Below are 18254 nucleotides of genomic sequence, written 5' to 3' on the forward strand. Positions count from 1 at the left end.
CCTCCCACCTTCACCTTATTCCCCCGTAGTGCTTTGTCCCAGTACCACAGAGTTGCCTTGGAAGACTGCAATAATGTGCCCCCTTTATTTCTATGTCTACTTGCGAGGAAGCCCAAACATTCCAGAGGTATCTTCAAAGCTGCTTTCTCCAGAATCACCCACCTATTTTGATTGTCCCTAGGTGACCATTGCAACATGGGGGCCACCTGTGCTGCCCATAAATACCTACGGAGATCCGGAACCCTCAAGCCCCCCAGAATTTGCGGCCTAAATAGGACTTTCTTGGGAACCCTTGGTTTCTTCCCCTTCCAGATGATGGACATCACCTCTGCCTGCAGCTTTTTAATTGCTGGGTTTGGTATACGTAAAGCAATATTGTTTTTAATCAGTGATGGTGTTTTAGAGTCACTACAGCCCTGGTCTATGGGCTCACTACATGTTGTACATTTGTGTTTTCCATATACAGGGTCCCAAACAAAGGCCCCGACAAAGGCGGTATCTACTTAGTCTGCACGCCGAAACATACTGTTATATTAAAAGTCTCAGTGGCAATCTACGTCACGTCAAGCAGCTGATGACCCACTATACCTCCTAACTTGTTAGATATTTATAAGAAGGTCTTGGTGAATGCTACAATAAGCCTAAGGAGTTCATTCATACTAGGCAATATCAAATGTTAATACTGTTTTGGGTGCAATGAATTAACCTTATGTCATCCGCAATCGCTACCGCGGGTGGCGGCTCCTTCCACGTTGGAGGCTGCAACCCGGCAGGTAGGGTAGTGCAGTCCTTTCTTTGTGTCTGGTCTCGGGTCATTGGCCTATCGTAGCACTGCCGGAAGTTATATGCCCCTCAAGCCCGGCAGTCGCTGCGTTTCAACCCTGTGCTGGTCCTCGCTCCAGCGGCTCTGGTTCTTGCGCTCTCCCAGCTGTGCCTTCTGCTCGCTTCGGCGTGTGGTGGGTTATTTCTGCCGGCTCGTTCCTCATTCTTGGGAACGAGCTTCCTCTCTCCTCCCTGTCTGCCGGTTCGTTTGCTGGCGGCGGCTCTCCCTCTTCCAGTCTCTCCTTCGCCGATCTCTCGGCACTTTCTCGCTTCCTCCTCCTGGTCTCGGTCGCTGCTTCGGCGGCGGGCGTTTTTCTCCTCTTTGCCGCACTTTTCACTCGCGGTTCTCCAGTTTTTCCCTTTCCTCTTTCTGTCTTGTCTCTCCTGTATAAACTCTCTCCTTCTACCGCGCCTGTGTTTTCATTGGGCCGGTTTTCTCAGTGGCTCCCTTCTCGCCTCGGCTGGTGGATCCCGTCATCCTAGGGATCCTCCCCTCTCCTGCTCCCATTCATCGGAGTTTAGTCGTTTTGGACTTACTTCCTGTGGTCAACCCTGTGGATCTCGTCTCTGCTTCCAGTCCTACTGCTACAATTGACCTTCACCTACTTCTGTGCCAGAAGTCTCCTAAGGGTTTTCTTCCCACAAGTGGGTTTTTTCCCTTTTTTCCGGCCTGTTCCCGGAAAAGGGGCCCCAGGACGGCTGTCTATTCAGCAGTCACTGTGGCTTCTCACCGAGACAGGCAAGTGCTACCTAAAAAAGAACGAGACTACCTGAGCCGGCGGAATCTACGAAACTCAGGTCACTCTGAAGACTCGGGTGAGGAGAGTGTGGAGGGACGGGAAGACGAAGGGGTTTGACAGCTTAAGCATTCACAGATTGAAACGCCAAGAAAAACCAAGATGTCAGCCGAAGAACAAGTTCACGAGCTATGGAAGGCTTTCCAAGCCATGTCACTGGAATTACAGGGGGTCAAGACTGAGAATGCCCTTCTCAAACAGATGGTAGCGGTCAGGGAACCCTCACATCCCCCCAAAATTGCCCCCTATGGCTCTTTCTTCAGGAAAATTTGACGGCTCACCTAAGAAGGTAAAGGAATTTTTGGAGGCCTGCACTGTTTACTTCACCTTCAGACCGCACACCTTCTCCACGGACCAAGCCAGAGTGGGGTTTCTTATCTCCAATATGACAGGGAATGCTTTGGCCTGGGCTACTCCGCTAGTGACAAACAGTAATGCCATCCTACAGGACTTCTCTGGGTTCCAGAACCTACTGAAACAGACCTTCGAGCGACCCGAACTATCTTTTACTGCATGTGAGGACTTGCTGGATGTACGACGGGGTGCTCTAGATGTGCTGTCATACATCTCCTCCCTTAAGACTCTGGCAGCAGGGGCGGGATGGCCCGAACAAGCACAGTATGCTGTATTCCGGAGAGGGTTGAGAGATGAGATCAAGGATGAGCTAGCCAGATCTCCACGCTCTCCCACGTTTCCAGATTTACTTGCTGCCGCTCTCCATATCGAGTACCGTCTCCAAGAGAGAAGGGCAGAATGCCGGAAGCAAAGAGGATCGAGTAATCCCGTAGACCCTCCTTCACACTCTCCCTCTGGACGCTTCTCTTCTACTCAGGGCGAAGAACCGATGCAAATCGGAGCCACCAGGGCGCCTCTGTCATCTGCTGAGAGGCGGCGAAGAAGAGAAAAAGGTTTATGCGCCTATTGTGGTTCCGACCAACATGTTCTAAAGGACTGCTCTGAGGTACCAGAAAGGAAGGCGGGAAACGATTACCCTCGGCGTCAATAGGGACTGGTAGCCGGGGGTACTCAGATCTTCTTCAGCGTCCCTACGTGACACTTTCGGTGTCGGCTTCAGAATCCCAAGAGGATTCCAGACTGATGGTACTGTCCGTAACCTGGAACCTCAAAGGTGTACCGGTGGAAACATTAGCCTTACTGGATTGCGGCGCGGCAGGGAACTTTGTGGACACTCTTTGAGCCGACAAGATGGGTCTCACTCGGATAGTCCGGAAGGTGGGTCAGAAAGTGGAAGGCGTTGACGGTACACCTTTGTCGTCCGGACTAATCACTCATACTACCGAACAACTCGCCTTGGTCATCAACCAACACACAGAGGTCCTGCAATTCGACATTATTAGAGCCGCGCATTTCCCCATAATCCTAGGCATTCCTTGGCTGCGTAGGCATAACCCGCATATCAACTGGACGGAAAATCGACTGAGTTTTTGTTCCACATACTGTTCGGTCAACTGTCTTCCTCCCGATACCAGGGAAGATCAACAGTCGGTTAGGGTTCTCTCCAAGGATCATGTGGGTATTCACGCTCTTCCAAATTTTTGTGCCAAATTCTCCGGGGTCTTCCAAGAGAATCTCCACGCTCGGCTACCTCCTCATCGGCCAGAAGACTGCTCAATCGATCTCGAACCTAATGCACTGGTTCCATTTGGGCGCATGTTCTCTCTTTCTCAGGCCGAAAAGAAGGTATTAAGGGGCTATCTGGACACCAACTTGGAGAATGGTCTTATTCGACCTTCGAAGTCACCTGCCGGCGCCTCCCTGTTCTTCATCAAGAAGAAAGACACGACTGATCTCAGACCCTGTATTGATTACCGGGGCCTCAATAAGGTTAAGATTTGTGATCGGTATCCTATGCCACTTATAAATGACATCATTGAGGCAGCACAAGGGGCTCGAATCTTCACCAAATTGGATCTCAGGAATGCATATCATCTGCTTCGCATCACTGAGGGGGACGAATGGATGATGGCTTTTCACACCCCATATGGTCTTTTTGAGTATAGAGTGATGCCGTTCGGTTTGGTGAACGCACCGGCTGCATTCCAGAGATTCATGGATAGGTTATTTTCAGTTCTGCTGTCGGTCTCGGTCATAATATACCTCGACGACATCCTGATCTTCTCCCCTAACATGGAGGAACATATCAAGCACGTCACCCAAGTTCTGTCTCGTCTTCAGGAGAATCAGTTGTTAGTCAAGGGCGAGAAGTGCAAGTTTGCGGTATCCTCGGTGCACTATCTCGGATTCATTCTTTCCGAAGAAGGGGTGGCCATGGACCAAACCAAGGTGGATGCTATTCTTGATTGGCCAGCTCCTACTTCGGTTCGGGAAGTCCAAAGATTCTTGGGATTAGCAAATTACTACCGTAGATTCATCTCAAATTTTTCAGAGGTAGTATACCCGATTACGCGCCTACTCAAGAAGGAGGCGGTTCAGTTTTTCTGGTCGGACGAGGCCGAGAAGAGTTTGTTATCTCAAGAGTTTGTTCTGTACCGCTCCCATTCTTCAGCATCCTGATCAATCACGACCATTTATTTTGGAGACTGACGCATCAGCTGTCGCAGTAGGAGCTGTTCTGCTCCAGACCATCCAAGGTGTGGAACATCCCATGGCATACATGTCAAAAACTCTTTCTCACAGCCAACTCAATTATTCTGTACTGGAGAAAGAACTACTGGCCATGAAACTTGCCTGTGAAGAGTGGCGCCATCTTCTACTAGGAGCCAGACATCCGTTTCTGATTAGGACAGACCATAAGAACCTCAAGGTACTACAAGAGATGGAGTGTTCGAATTCCAGACAAGCCAGGTGGGCCCATCTTTTTGCACAGTTTGAATTCCAAGTCTCGTATATCCCGGGATCACAGAATAGTCTGGCGGATGCCTTGTCGCGCAAAGACTCCACCAAGGAACACATGGCAATCAAGAAGGAGTCCATGTTCAACCGCAACCAAATCCTGGCTTTCGTTGGTTCTTTCCTTCAAGAGGTGAAGACTGCCCTTGTTCAGGAAAAGCCCCAACTACCCCCACGTCTTACCTCTCCTTTTCAACAAAGAGGAGACTGGCTTTTCTACAAACAGAAATTGTACATTCCTGAAGGTCCTCTCCGCTCTAGAATCCTGAAGTGGAGTCATGACTCTCGCTCGGCCGGCCATAGAGGGGCCGAGAATACCCTTGAGCTCCTCTCTAGAACGTTTCTTTGGCCAAACGCTAAAAAGGAGACCTATGAGTATGTCAAGGCTTGTCCAATATGTGCCAGAGCCAAATATCGCCTGGGGAAACCTTTGGGTCTGCTTACTCAGGTCGAACTTCCTACTCGCCCATGGGGTCTTATATCTACTGATTTAATTGTCGATCTGCCGGTCTCGGATTCCTGTACCTGCATTATGGTTACGGTAGACGCTTTTTCTAAGCTGGCTCATTTCTCTCCCCTTCCAGGTCTGCCCACTGCTGCTAAAATGGCAGAGGTTTTTTCTCGGGACATATTCAAGTTACATGGTCTCCCCGATAAGATAATATCGGATCGGGGAAGTCAGTACATCTCGAAGTTTTGGACTGCCTTCTGCAACCGTTTGGGCATTGAAAGAGCTCTGTCTTCGGGGTTTCACCCTGAGACCAATGGTCAGACGGAACGCCTCAATGCGACCCTGGAACAATACCTAAGGTGTTACATAACTCAACATCAAGACAACTGGGTCTCTTTGCTTCCCACGGCGGAGTTCTCGTACAACAATACCAGGCATTCCGCCACAGGACTCTCTCCTTTCTTCTGCACTTATGGGGTTCACCCTCGTGCTGTGTTTCCAGAGGTTCCCAGTTATACCAACTCCCCGACGGTGGAGGAGGTATTAGGGAATATTAAGGAGGCCCAGACTTCAGCTATTCGGAGTCTAGAGGTCAGCAGAAAACAGACAAAATCCTGTGCTGATCATCATCGAAAAGAATGTCCAGCATGGAAGCCAGGTGATCAGGTGTGGTTGTCCACCCGGTTTCTGCCCAGATGGACACGGCCTTCTAAACTGTCTCCTCGTTTTCTGGGACCTTTCACTATTCTCTCTAAAGTCAATCCAGTCACCTATAGCCTCCGGCTTCCTTCCTCTCTTCGCCGCATTCACCCTGTCTTTCATTCCTCTCTTCTCAAACCTTACTGTCCCGACCTTCACCATAGGTCCATTCCCAGATCTACCCTGGCACGTTCCTCGGAGCCTGATGAGTATGAGGTATCTCAGGTCCGTGATTCCAGGTATTATCGCGGGCGTCTCGAGTACCTTCTGTCCTGGAAGGGATACCCTGAGTCGGAGGACTCATGGGAACCGGCTTCTCAGGTTCATGCACCAAGGTTGTTGGCTACTTTTCACTGCCGTTACCCAGGGAAGCCCGGTGCGGTTAGGTGGGGAGGAGGTCATACTGTCATCCGCAATCGCTACCGCGGGTGGCAGCTCCTTCCACGTTGGAGGCTGCAACCTGGCAGGTAGGGTAGTGCAGTCCTTTCTTTGTGTCTGGTCTCGGGTCATTGGCCTATCGTAGCACTGCCGGAAGTTATATGCCCCTCAAGCCCGGCAGTTGCTGCGTTTCAACCCTGTGCTGGTCCTCGCTCCAACGGCTCTGGTTCTTGCGCTCTCCCAGCTGTGCCTTCTGCTCGCTTCGGCGTGTGGTGGGTTATTTCTGCCGGCTCGTTCCTCATTCTTGGGAACGAGCTTCCTCTCTCCTCCCTGTCTGCCGGTTCGTTTGCTGGCAGCGGCTCTCCCTCTTCCAGTCTCTCCTTTGCCGATCTCTCAGCACTTTCTCGCTTCCTCCTCCTGGTCTCGGTTGCTGCTTCGGCGGCGGGCGTTTTTCTCCTCTTTGCCGCACTTTTCACTCGCGGTTCTCCAGTTTTTCCCTTTCCTCTTGCTGTCTTGTCTCTCCTGTATAAACTCTCTCCTTCTACCGCGCCTGTGTTTTCATTGGGCCGGTTTTCTCAGTGGCTCCCTTCTCGCCTCGGCTGGTGGATCCCGTCATCCTAGGGATCCTCCCCTCTCCTGCTCCCATTCATCGGAGTTTAGTCGTTTTGGACTTACTTCCTGTGGTCAACCCTGTGGATCTCGTCTCTGCTTCCAGTCCTACTGCTACAATTGACCTTCACCTACTTCTGTGCCAGAAGTCTCCTAAGGGTTTTTTTCCCACAAGTGGGTTTTTTCCCGGCCTGTTCCCGGGAAAGGGGCCCCAGGACGGCTGTCTATTCAGCAGTCACTGTGGCTTCTCACCGAGACAGGCAAGTGCTACCTAAAAAAGAACGAGACTACCTGAGCCGGCGGAATCTACGAAACTCAGGTCACTCTGAAGACTCAGGTGAGGAGAGTGTGGAGGGACGGGAAGACAGAGGGGTTCGACGGCTTAAGCATTCACACCTTAAGGTCCCTGCCAACCACAGTTGTTCACTTGTTAGATTAAGTTTTGTTCACCGGCACACCCACATTGCTGCACGTTTGTTTACTTATTTATTTGTTTTCCATTGTGGATAATTTTCATTTGAATTCCATTCATCGATGTACATGTGATTAGATGTTCAGTACTCTGTATTTAAAGTATTCCTTTCTATTTGTTTTCTTTTCTTCTTATACCATGCTTCCCAAACATTCATGTTATGTTAATGAAAATTGAAAATTTGAATACATTTTTATAATCAAATGAGGCACCAAGTCTGAGCCGTTAATGGATTTACTGACTCATTATCTTGGCTGACTTTAATTCCATTCCAGAATTGTTTTTGACCAGTGGGATCCGTTTTTGTGTTATGTTTTACATTCACATGTTCCCGCTGTCTTGGGGGCTGCCCTTTTGTATTGATGGAACACACCGAGTTTAGCTGGTCATAATGTTGCACATCTGCTGAATTTCAAGGGTTGTGTTGCGTTAAATATGTTTCTGTGAATTTCAAGGATTTTCTTTTACCATTGTTTTTTAGGAGCCACTAGCCATGGCATTCGGCTGTGCCCCCTGTACATGTATTACGACCCTTCTGTAATGGCTTGGCAGGCTGAAAAACGATGGTCTGGAGGGTTGCCCAGAGCTTTGCCCGTGGTTATGATTAATTCAAAACCTTCCAGCCATCACCTTTCTGTTTTGCAAAAGTCACCCCGAGTGGGACGGGTATGCCCAGATGTGGGTCCCGAGTCTGCTGGGTCTAGAGACCCAAGCTACTCCTCACTGATGACGCCCAACAAGGCTGAAACATGTCTGGGGATGCTTGTGGTCTCGTGCAGAAGGGATGTGACCTAGCAGTTTGCGCTGGACTGCCCCTTTTGGGGTAGGACTAAGCCTGATTTGCATATGGTTTTTCCCCTTCTGTAATGGCTTGGCAGGCTGAAAAACGATGGTCTGGAGGGTTGCCCAGAGCTTTGCCAGTGGTTATGATTAATTCAAAACCTTCCAGCCATCACCTTTCTGTTTTGCATGTATTACGACCACCAGGGCGGGTGGAAGAACTGACCTGTGAATCCTCAGACAATGAAGTGAAGAGGAAGGACCGTCCCTCACAGTTCCTATGAGCCCCGATGGCAAGAAGGGCGACAAAGGAAACCGTAAGAGTCAAGCCCCTTGAATGGGGGAAAAAACCCTTTTAAGGGAAAAAACCTGAATGCTTGAAAGGTGTAGTCCTGATGTATAGACAACAGCAGGAGGATGTTTCCCGGTTCAGGACAGCAGCTGTTTGATTGGCATAGTCCAGGAACGTATTGTTGGGAAAGAAAACGCCAAATCAAGGCTGGCATTGTTTGGGTAACGTAGTCGGCTGTGCAGTTAATGTTTACAGAAGGCTGGGCACTGTCAACCCTGTATCCCCCAGATTCGAGGACCAAAGAGTACAGTGAGAAGCGCCGGAGAAATGCTGCCGGGCCGGTAATGAAACCTAGAATAGGAGAGAAACAGGAGTACGCAAAATAACCATGAGGAAGGAGGCGGCATAGCAGAGTAGCAGGGAAGCTGCAAGAGAGAAGGAGTGACTCAGAGAGCAAGGAGAGAGCCAGGAGGAATCCAGGAGAACCAGGGAAACCGCAATAGGCTGGAAGCCACGCAACGGCAGAAGGGGAGAGCCCAAAAGGGGGGCGAAAAGACAGAGAAGGCAAATTTGGCAGAAAGTAGGAAAGCACAACTCATAGCGTCAGGGCTTCAGGAAAAGAAGCGATGGAGAGTCTGAGGGCCTGCCAACTCTAAAGTAGCAGTTGTGAGACTTCCCACAAACGGGCACCATCTTAGAAGAGCGCTAGACTGCTTCTTACAGTTCCACAACAGGGAGCAAACCTGAGGCCATCTTGGAGAGTGTAAGATGCAGTGAGGGTATCTTCTTCTCCATTTGTGCCAGATGTACCATGACTTGATCGTCGTCCTAACAGTATGCCCCCTCCGTGAGGTCCACGGACCCAGTTTGCAGGGATGTAGCCTGTGGAAGCGTCGAAGGAGCATCGGGCGTGAACCGATGAGGCAGGTTCCCAAGTTTGTTCAGCTGGACCGTAACATTTCCAGTCCAAAAGGTGCTGTAAACGTCCCCGATAATATCAGGAATCACAAATGGCCTCAACTTCATACTCTGGTCCAGGCATGGTATCTACAGGGTTGGAGGTTGATTGTTTCCTCTGAGGAAGAGACTGGGAACATAGGGCTTTAGTTGAGAGACGTGGAACACAGGGCAGATTTTTGACCAGGATTTGGGTAATTCCATTCTGGAAGCCACAGGACCTACATTTTGAGTTATCTTAAAAGGACCAAAGAGACGTGGTGCCAATTTGGATGGAATTAAACGCCTGGAGAGGAAACGGGAAGAGAGCCACACCATGTCATTGATGGATAAAGTTGGTGTATGTAGTCTGTTGGTCGGCTTGTTTCCTGCTGGCTTGCCTGGCTTCCTGCAGGGCTTGCAGAGCGACAGTGTGTCCCTTTTGGATCTTGTCAATGAGTAGGTTCAGAGAGGGAATGTTAGCATCTGTGGGCTCGATGGTGGGCACAAATATTGGGTGGTACCGATATGTGCAGATAAAAGGACTGACTTTGATAGGCGTGAAAGGAGTTATTATAGGTAAATTCAGAAAAGGGAAGTAATTCTGCCTAGTTGTCGTAAGAAGCTGAGGTAAAACACCTTTGATATTGTTCCAGTGATAAGTTTAACCTCTTGGTTTGTCCGTTGTACTGTGGGTTGTAACCAGATGACAAGGATCTTTTGATTCCCATGGTGTTACATACTAGTTTCCAGAAGGTGGAGATATACTGCAATCCTCTGTCTGAAAGAATGGAGTCCAGTAATCCGTGAAGACGAAATGGTATCAAAACAGATCTTGGCCACTTGTGCAGTGGCGGGAATGTGTGAGAGGGCTGTGAAATGAGACAATTTGGTGAACAAGTCTACCGTGACCATTATAGCGGTGTTGTTCTTTGAAAGGGGTAGATCAACGATAAAATCGATACTAATGTATTGCCAAGGTCGGGTTGGAAGAACCGGTTGTGTTCGTTTCCCAAAAGGCCATCTTCGGGGTGTCTTGTTTTGCTGACAAACTAAACAGGCAGACACATAGGTCGTAACAGTTGCCTTGACATCAGGTCAGCAGAAATGTTGTAGTACGTTCTTCAGGGTAACACGAATGCCCTGATGACCCGTGGACTTGACGTCATGACACAAATGCAAGACTCGTTGTTGGAGCTGTATGGTAGGTATGTACAATAGAGGACCTTTTAAACAGTAGTCCTTGATCTTCTGTGAGAAAGAAGCATTGTATGTGTTGCTTGATAAGTGGTTCTTCCACGTTAGTAGCCTTAAGGATATCCTGCTGGAAAGTGGTCACAGAAAAAGGAAAGTGGCTTCAGGCATAATCTTTTCCGATAGAAAGGGAACACCAGAGGGAGCACCGGAGGGAGCATCAGATCAAGACAGGACAAGGAGAACAGGAGGTCATATTGCGAAAAGAAGTAGGCCCATCTGGCTTGTCTGCTGTTTTGACTTTCTTTTTGCTGGAAGACTCTCGGGTTTCGGTGATCCGTCCTGACGATGACTTGGTGGGTAGAAACCAAAATATGTCTCCATTCAGTACAGGCCATCTTTATAGCTAGAAGTTCTTTTTCCAACACAGAGTAGTTTCTCTCTGAAGCAGTTAAGGTGCAAGAGAAATAACCCACTGGATGTTTGTGTCCATTCCATTCTTGTTTGAGTACTGCACCTAGTGCGGTATCGGAAGCATCAGACTCAAGAAAGAATGGTTTACCTTGATCGGGTAACCTGAGAATCAGGGCTTTAGTAAAAAGTACTTTGATGTCTTGAAAAGCTTGACTGGCTGTTTTATCCCAAAGAAAAACTGTCTTCTTTTTTAGCAAGGCGGTCAATGGTGAGATCCTTGGGGAGAAATTGGGAATAAACTTCCTATAGAAGTTTGCAAAACCTAAGAATCTCTGGATTTCTTTAACTGAAGAACGTTCTTTCCACCAAAGAATGGACTTGATCTTGTTTGGATCCATGGCTGTTCCGTCTACATTCAGGACGAAACCCAGGTAGGAGAGGGAGGATTGATGGAAAAGACACTTCTCCAGTTTGGCTGATAGTTTTTTAGAAGCTGGCAGAGTACTTAGCAGACGTGAATTTGGTGTTCCTGGAGGAACTTGGAAAAGATTAGGATATCATCTAGATAGACGACAACAGAGTGAAGAATGAGGTCAGAAAAAAAGGTGGTCCATAATGTGCTGAAAAATAGCTGGGGCATTGGCCAAACCAAAGGGCATCGCACAGTATTCGTAGTGGCCGAATTGAGTATGGAAAGCCGTTTTCTATTCGTTACCACTACGAACACGGAGAAGGTGTTAGGCGCCTCTTAGGTCAAGTTTGGAAAAAACTGTGGACCCTGTGACTGCTTCAAGGATGTTAGGAGGTAAAGGGTATTTGTCTTTGATGGTTACTTTGTTAAGTCCTCTGTAATCTATACAGGGCCGTAGCTCGGTGGTTCCTTTCTTTGGAACAAAAAACAGTGAGGCCCTAGCCAGTGATTTTGATTCGGTTATCAAACCGTGTTGAAGTTTGGCTAGCAGATACAGCCGTAAGGCCTCTTTTTCAGGCTTGGCGAGAGTGTACATTCGACCAAAGGGAATTGGGACTCCAGGTACGAGTTCAATTCTGCAGTCCCCATTGCGATGGGGAGGAAGCGTCTTGTACTCTTCCTCTAAGAATACTTGGTAATACTCATGGTATTCTGAGGGCAAGGTGTGCAAATGCTGTACCAGTCTACCCTTTAGTTTATCATCTTGGGCATGAAACCCAATGCACCCATCTTGTAGACAGTTCGACAAGCAATATTCGGATCCCAAAAACAAGGTTCCCGCTGTCCATTTGATAAATGGATATGTTGGCGGAGCCAAGGAAGACCCAGGATAACCGGGTAGTGAGCAGCCTTGATGAGGTCGAATTGGGCCTTCTCAGTGTGTCATGAAAGTGACAAGGTGAGTGCCTTGGTTTGTTCCTTGATGGGCCCGGAGAACAGAGGCGAACCATCAACTCCAACCGGAATGGGGACTGAAACAGGTTGACTGGAAATATTGTTTTCCGATGCCCACTTGTCATCTAGAAAGTTCCCTGCTGCTTCACAGTCAATTAGGGCAGGAACACCAGACATGAGCATATCCAGGAAACTGTAGGGATATCCTAAGAACCAACATGTGCCTTTCTGGAAAAGCTTTGGTTTGGGAACCGGGAAAACCCCCTCAAGCTGTTGTCCCTTTACGGCTGGGGTCTGGTTTCCCAATGGTTTGGGTGCAACGATTAGACAATCTCTTAGTTGGTGTTTGTTCGACCCGCAGTACATACAAAGACCCAAAGCCTTCTGACGATTTCTTTCTTCAGGTGTCGAAGGACCTTTAGCCAAACCTAACTGCATAGGTTCCTCTTCAGCAAACGAGCGGTTACTTGACTGAGTCGTTTCAGGATTCCTTGGAGTGCGTTGTCTTTGCCTTTCAGAGATGCGTTCCTGACGACAAAAGTCGCAGAACAAGGGCAACCATCTTTTTGAGGTTAGGGGGTCTTTGAACCCTTGATAGTTCATCCTTCAGGTCCTCACAGGCCTAGCCGCAAAAAAGCATTATCAGGGCATCATCCGGCCAGGCGGTCTCAGCGGCCAGAGGTTAGTGACATAGGTCAAAATATCAGAAGAATCCTGTCAGATGTCCATAAGCTGTTCTTGGGCTGAAATAGTCAGTTCCTGGCATCCAAACATAGCTTGGATGCTATTGGCGAAAGCTGGGTATGAATCGAGAATCTGGTTGTTTGTTACTACCAGTGGGGTTGCCCAAGCAAGTGCACCTCCAGTCAGGTTAGAAACCATAAAACTGACCTTCGAACGGTCTGTGGGGAAAAAATGCTGGCTTCAAGGTGAACTGGACGATGCAGGCTTCCAAAAATTACTTTTAGGATTGCCATCAAATTTTACTGCCATAGAAGGCAAGGTTGGTATTTCGGTTCTAGAAGGAGCGGCAGCGACCATTTGTCTCAAGGTGGCGTTTTCATTCTTTAGGTGTTGTACCTCCTGGGTAAGGTCTTGTAGGGCAGCGAGGATTTGCTGCATTTGATCCATGATTTTTTTTCCCCAGACATCGCTTGCTTTTACAACCACCAGGGCGATGGAAGAACTGACCTGTGAATCCACAGACGATGAAGCGAAGAGGAAGGACCGTCCCTCACACTTCCCTATGAGCCCTGATAGCAAGAAGGGCAACAGAGAAAACCATAAGGGGTAAGCCTCTCGAAAGGGAAAGATACTCTGTTAAGGGGAAAAACCCAAATGCTTGAAAGGCGTAGTCCTGATGTATAGTCCACAGCAGAAGAATGTTCCTGGTGTAGTTCAGGAACATATTGTTGGGGATGAAAACTCCAAATCAAGGCTGGCGTTGTTTGGGTAACGTAGTCAGCCGTGCAGTTAATTTTGACAGAAGGCTGGGCACTGTCAACCCTGTATCCCGAATCCGAGGACCAAAGAGTACGGCGAGAAGCGCTGTAAAAAGAGAGGAGAAATGCAGCCTTACTGGTAATGAAACACGGAAGAGGAGAGAAACCTGGAGTATGCGAAACAGCCACGGGGAAGGTGGTGGCGTAGCAGAGTAGTGGAGAAGCCGCAAGAGGGAAGCGGCGGCTACGAGAGCAAGGAGAGAGCCAGGAAAAATCCAGGAGAACCATGGAAACTACGATAGATAGAAAGCCGCGGAACCGCAGAAGGGGAGAGCCCGAAAGGGGGGTGAAAAGGCAGAGAAGGCAAATTTGGCAGACATAGGAAAGCACCACTTGCAGCGTTGGGGCTTCAGGAAAAGAAGGGATGCAGATTCTGATGGGCTGACAACTCTAAAGTAGCAGTTGAGAGACTTCCCACAAACGGGCGCCATCTTGTAAGAGCGCTAGATTGCTTCTTACAGGTCCACAACAGGGAGCAAACCTGCGGCCATCTTGGAGAGTGTAAAATGCTGTGACAGTCCCTTCTCCATTTGTGCCAGATGGATCTTGAATTGGTTGTAGTCCAAACATGTTCCCCTAATGTTTCTTTTAGACTCACTAGGTAGCCACAACCATCGATCATGGCCAGTATACATGTCTTTCGGGCCACTAGCCAGGGCCTTTGGCCTGGTCAATGAACACAGCCTTCGGCTGTACCCAATATATTTTTTAAAACACCAGCGGGCCACTAGCCATGTCAACTGTCATGTTCCCCTGATATGTTTCTTTTGGACCCACTAAGTTGTCACGGCCATTGGATATGTGCCCCAGCACATAGCAGTCTAGGTGCACTCAGGGAAGGCAACCAATCCCTTCCCTCATTCAATTACAAGTCACAGGTGTAGAACCTGACTGAAAGATACACGCAGTGGGAGGGGAGAACGCAGTATAAAACTACCAATACCCAATTGCTGAGGGAGGGTGGCAGGAGGCTCCCATGCTGAGAAGGCTAGTGAATGTTAGATATTTAGAAGAGAATGGAGAGATGGTAACAGTGGAGAGTTGGTGCAGTGGTAAGAGCCAAGACTGAAGTAGGAGGTGGCATGATCTTGGCATGAGATTGGACCGAAGGCGCTGGTAGGAATTAAGGAGTTGAAGTAAAAGGTAGTAAGATTAGGGTAGAAATGAACAAAAGGAGGTGATCGGAAGTAAGAAGTTGCAGGAGGAGGTGCTCCCAACAGAGAAAAATAACTGGCAGGAGGAGGTGGTGAGAGTTAAGGGTCCGTAGGCGGTGATATAAGTAGCTGGAAGGTACACTTAAGGAGTGCCCTCAGTGAAAGAGAGTATTAGAGAGGAGGTAGAAGAAGCACCTCTATTCGGAGACAACTGTATGGACATAAGTAACGGCATCAGGGAGGGAAGGAGATACCCTGGAGAAAGTAACAACCCGGGAGGCTGAAAGGGAGATAAAACGAGACGCAGGTAAAGGAGAGGCGGTTGAGGTCACATACCTAGATATCCAGATGAGGAAGGTTCCTGCAGACCAGGTCAGTCCTAAGCAGAAACAGATGATGGAGGAATCAATAAGATGAGGGCAAGGAGACTACAGTGTGATGAGAGAGGTGAAAAAAGAGAAATCAAGGAAAACAAAACAGGGATTGATCAGGTGTTTGAACACAGTGGAGTTGGGCCTCAACACATTTGTAGAATGGAATTACTTGGTTCTAAACAAATGATGACAGAGGCATGTAGATTACAACATTAATGTAGTAAAAAAGGTTCACTACATATCAGGTATATCATTGATTTACATCGAGTCACTTCTATGTAGTGTGAGGTAGAAAACACTAAAATGGCGCTCTGAAACATTAAAACAGCCACGCTCTATTGATCCATGGTTTCCTCTTTAGCCAACAATGCATTGCGCCAACACCACAGTTTGGCTGTGTCAAAGTCTATCCAGAACTGCTCTGCATTGTTTCACCATGCCGGTGCTAGGATGTGGATGGGTTTGCTAGAATTCCAGATATTTGGACATGCACATAGTGTATGATATGAAGCGTTGTATACTGATGTGAGGAATAAAAATGCGACACCCACCTTGTAAGCATAGAAATGCTTTTGAACGCAAAGGGCTGTCGTTCCTGAGATACTCCTGCTGAATAATATAAGCAAGAACTATCTTTTACTAGAGCAGTAAGGTCTGTAAACCGTAGTATTAAGTTTGTATGGTGTTATGTATTTATAGGAGGAACTCACTTGGAAGATGTTTCACATTATGAATGCAGTTTAACCAACATCCACAAATTGATTTCATGCAAATAGGTTAGTACTTTTTTGGCATGCGATCTAGTTTTGATCAACAACATTTTTTTTAATCATCCGAAAAGGCATATTTTAAGTTCCGGTGTGATCACCTTGTTATTAAGCTCTGGTAATTTCTCTCGTGCCTTTAGCCAGATGAGTTGTAGTCTGGGACAAAACCTTATAATGTAAGGTGCATATAATCTGCATTCTTTGCACTGCATCGGGTACACTGACCAATGTTGTCATGATTGATGGATTACATTGTGGCTGGGTGTAGTGAAATCTGTGCAGCACTTTGAATTGTATAACTCTAAATCTAGAGTATAGTGGGATATGCTGCAGTCAACTTGCACATTCTCTGCCGGTTATCATCAGATGTCGGTCCTTGGATGCCCATTTGTCACGTATTGTAGCCGATGTTGCTGGCATCAGCTTTTGAAAAAGTGAATATATTGTGCCAACTATGTGACGACAGCTATGGGCGTGAATGATATGGGTGACACATGGGTCATTAGCTGGTATATTTGGAAATGATGGCTATTTTGCTTTAAAAGCTGTCTCGATCTGTAATATGTGTAGCCTCAACATGAGCGATAATGTATGTTCGGGTACTACATTCCAAATTCACCATTTGGGTTCCATTCAATTGTTTTAACCATTATAGGTGGAATATCCAGTGAGCGCCATAGTGGAATATTTCTGCTGTATGGTGCCGAAGACGCTGCTTTTTATTTCTTTAAAAAAAGTAATGCCTGCAGTGTAATTTTGATGGGGCTGAACAAATATGCATCTGAGTATGTTACTTTTGATCAATATGCCGTATTTGCCTACAGCTGCTTTTTCGATTCTGACAAGTGTTAGCGGTTGTTCATCACAAAACCAGTAGAAGGCAAACTGTGTTTGTGCTGCCAGCCAATATAGGTGATAGTCTGGAGCCTTAAGAACGCCTAGTTCACAGGGTTTGGTTAGAGTAATCCATTTCTTTCTAACCGCAGCAGAATGCCACAGAAAATGTGTTGTTTTTGGGAAGAATTCTCTAGTAGGCCAATGATTACGTGTATTTCTTGTTTTAATGTACCTTCTAATCTGATAAGGTTGATAATGTTCTGGAACATCTCTCTTCCCCAATTCAGTTTAAGTATATTTCTTAATAACTGTATTTTAGACCAAACTCCTGATCTCCTTAGTCTAAGATTTGCTGCTCAGTCACTCACCGGTGAGAGTTTGGTTACACTTTGTTAAAACTTGCAGGTCCACTAAGTTTGGCTACCAGAACCCTACACAAGTAGTAGTAGTACTCGAAAGACCCTTCTAGCAACTACCTTTAGTAGTAAATACAAGTTAGAAACGCACTATGAAACTCTTGCCATGAAGTGTGCAATGTCTAACTTTTGTCATTGATGTCAGTGAGGCAAATCAGCCCATTGAAAATGTGTCTAAGGATATTTGCTGACTTGTTTTTTTAAATCTTTTTTCTTCTAGTTTTCTTATCCTGAAAGATGGAAAATGAATGACGCAATATTAACACAGATGGATTTTCTAATGCTGTGCCTTTGCTTGGCATTGATCCCATGTAAGCTTTGAAATAATATATTCTGTGATATTTTTGTACTCAACTAATGTACTCCGTCTTAAAGGGAAACTGTCATGATGTTATTGTTTAAATATTTAGTAATTACCAGTGGAAACAAAATAACTCTTCAAGACTTGCAGAAATAGGTTTCAAAGCCCCCAAAAAGAGCCCTCAAGACTTTTATAATTCCATGTTTATTATTTTTGTAAATATCAAGAACACAGCATTCAACATAAAGGCAATAATTTAAAAGCGTACAGGCCCCCATATAATTTCCTCTCAGATTACTATTCAAAGGTTTTGACATTTATTGCAGTCAGTACTAGGGTTGACAATTCTGTTGCCATTGGGTACCCCAGGTGATATGATATGGCAAGGAGGGGGAAAATCATGGGAGGACAAAACAACGATCTTATTTCATTTAGATTGTGCAAGTTCGAGGAAGAGGGAGGGGAGACACAACCCCCACTGGGCCGCAACATCTCTCTTGGCTACCATCAATGCGGTTGCTATAAGCACTTTTCCCTTTTTCGTCAAATCCTTTTTTCCCCAGATGTGCATGAGGGCCCACCTGTTGCAAGGATCCTATTCCAGAAGGATTTTATTTCGGGGCATTGCCATATCCGGTGATATAAGGTTCCCCTCTCAGTGCTAAATGTAGTGCAAACCTGATCTGGAACTCGCCACGTGTGGTGTAGGCCGATCCTGGAGTAGTAAATCCTGTGCAGTATTTCATATTGGACCAGTCTTAATTTACGGTTGATAATAAATTCTCTTATTGAGATGAATGATTCTGTTGAGTTTTCCTCTTT

General features: G+C 47.1%; 1 protein-coding gene across 16 annotated transcripts in view; it reads left to right on the top strand.

Moving 5' to 3' along the window:
* The window catches only part of PIGX (phosphatidylinositol glycan anchor biosynthesis class X), a 650935-nt gene that overhangs the window by 69232 nt on the left and 563449 nt on the right, over positions 1–18254 (top strand). For 15 of the 16 annotated variants that reach the window (XM_069618071.1, XM_069618072.1, XM_069618077.1 and 12 more), the window contains one exon: positions 17352–17442. In XM_069618071.1, coding sequence (XP_069474172.1) covers positions 17376–17442 — 67 coding nt within the window. In that variant the 5' untranslated portion in view covers positions 17352–17375. Of the gene's footprint in view, positions 1–15863; positions 15888–17351; positions 17443–18254 lie in introns of those variants that run through there. The other variant, XM_069618081.1, reaches the window with a different exon arrangement.

This window comes from Ambystoma mexicanum, chromosome 10, assembly GCF_040938575.1.
Source record: "Ambystoma mexicanum isolate Mex_15411 chromosome 10, UKY_AmexF1_1, whole genome shotgun sequence".
NCBI classification, from domain to species: domain Eukaryota; kingdom Metazoa; phylum Chordata; class Amphibia; order Caudata; family Ambystomatidae; genus Ambystoma; species Ambystoma mexicanum.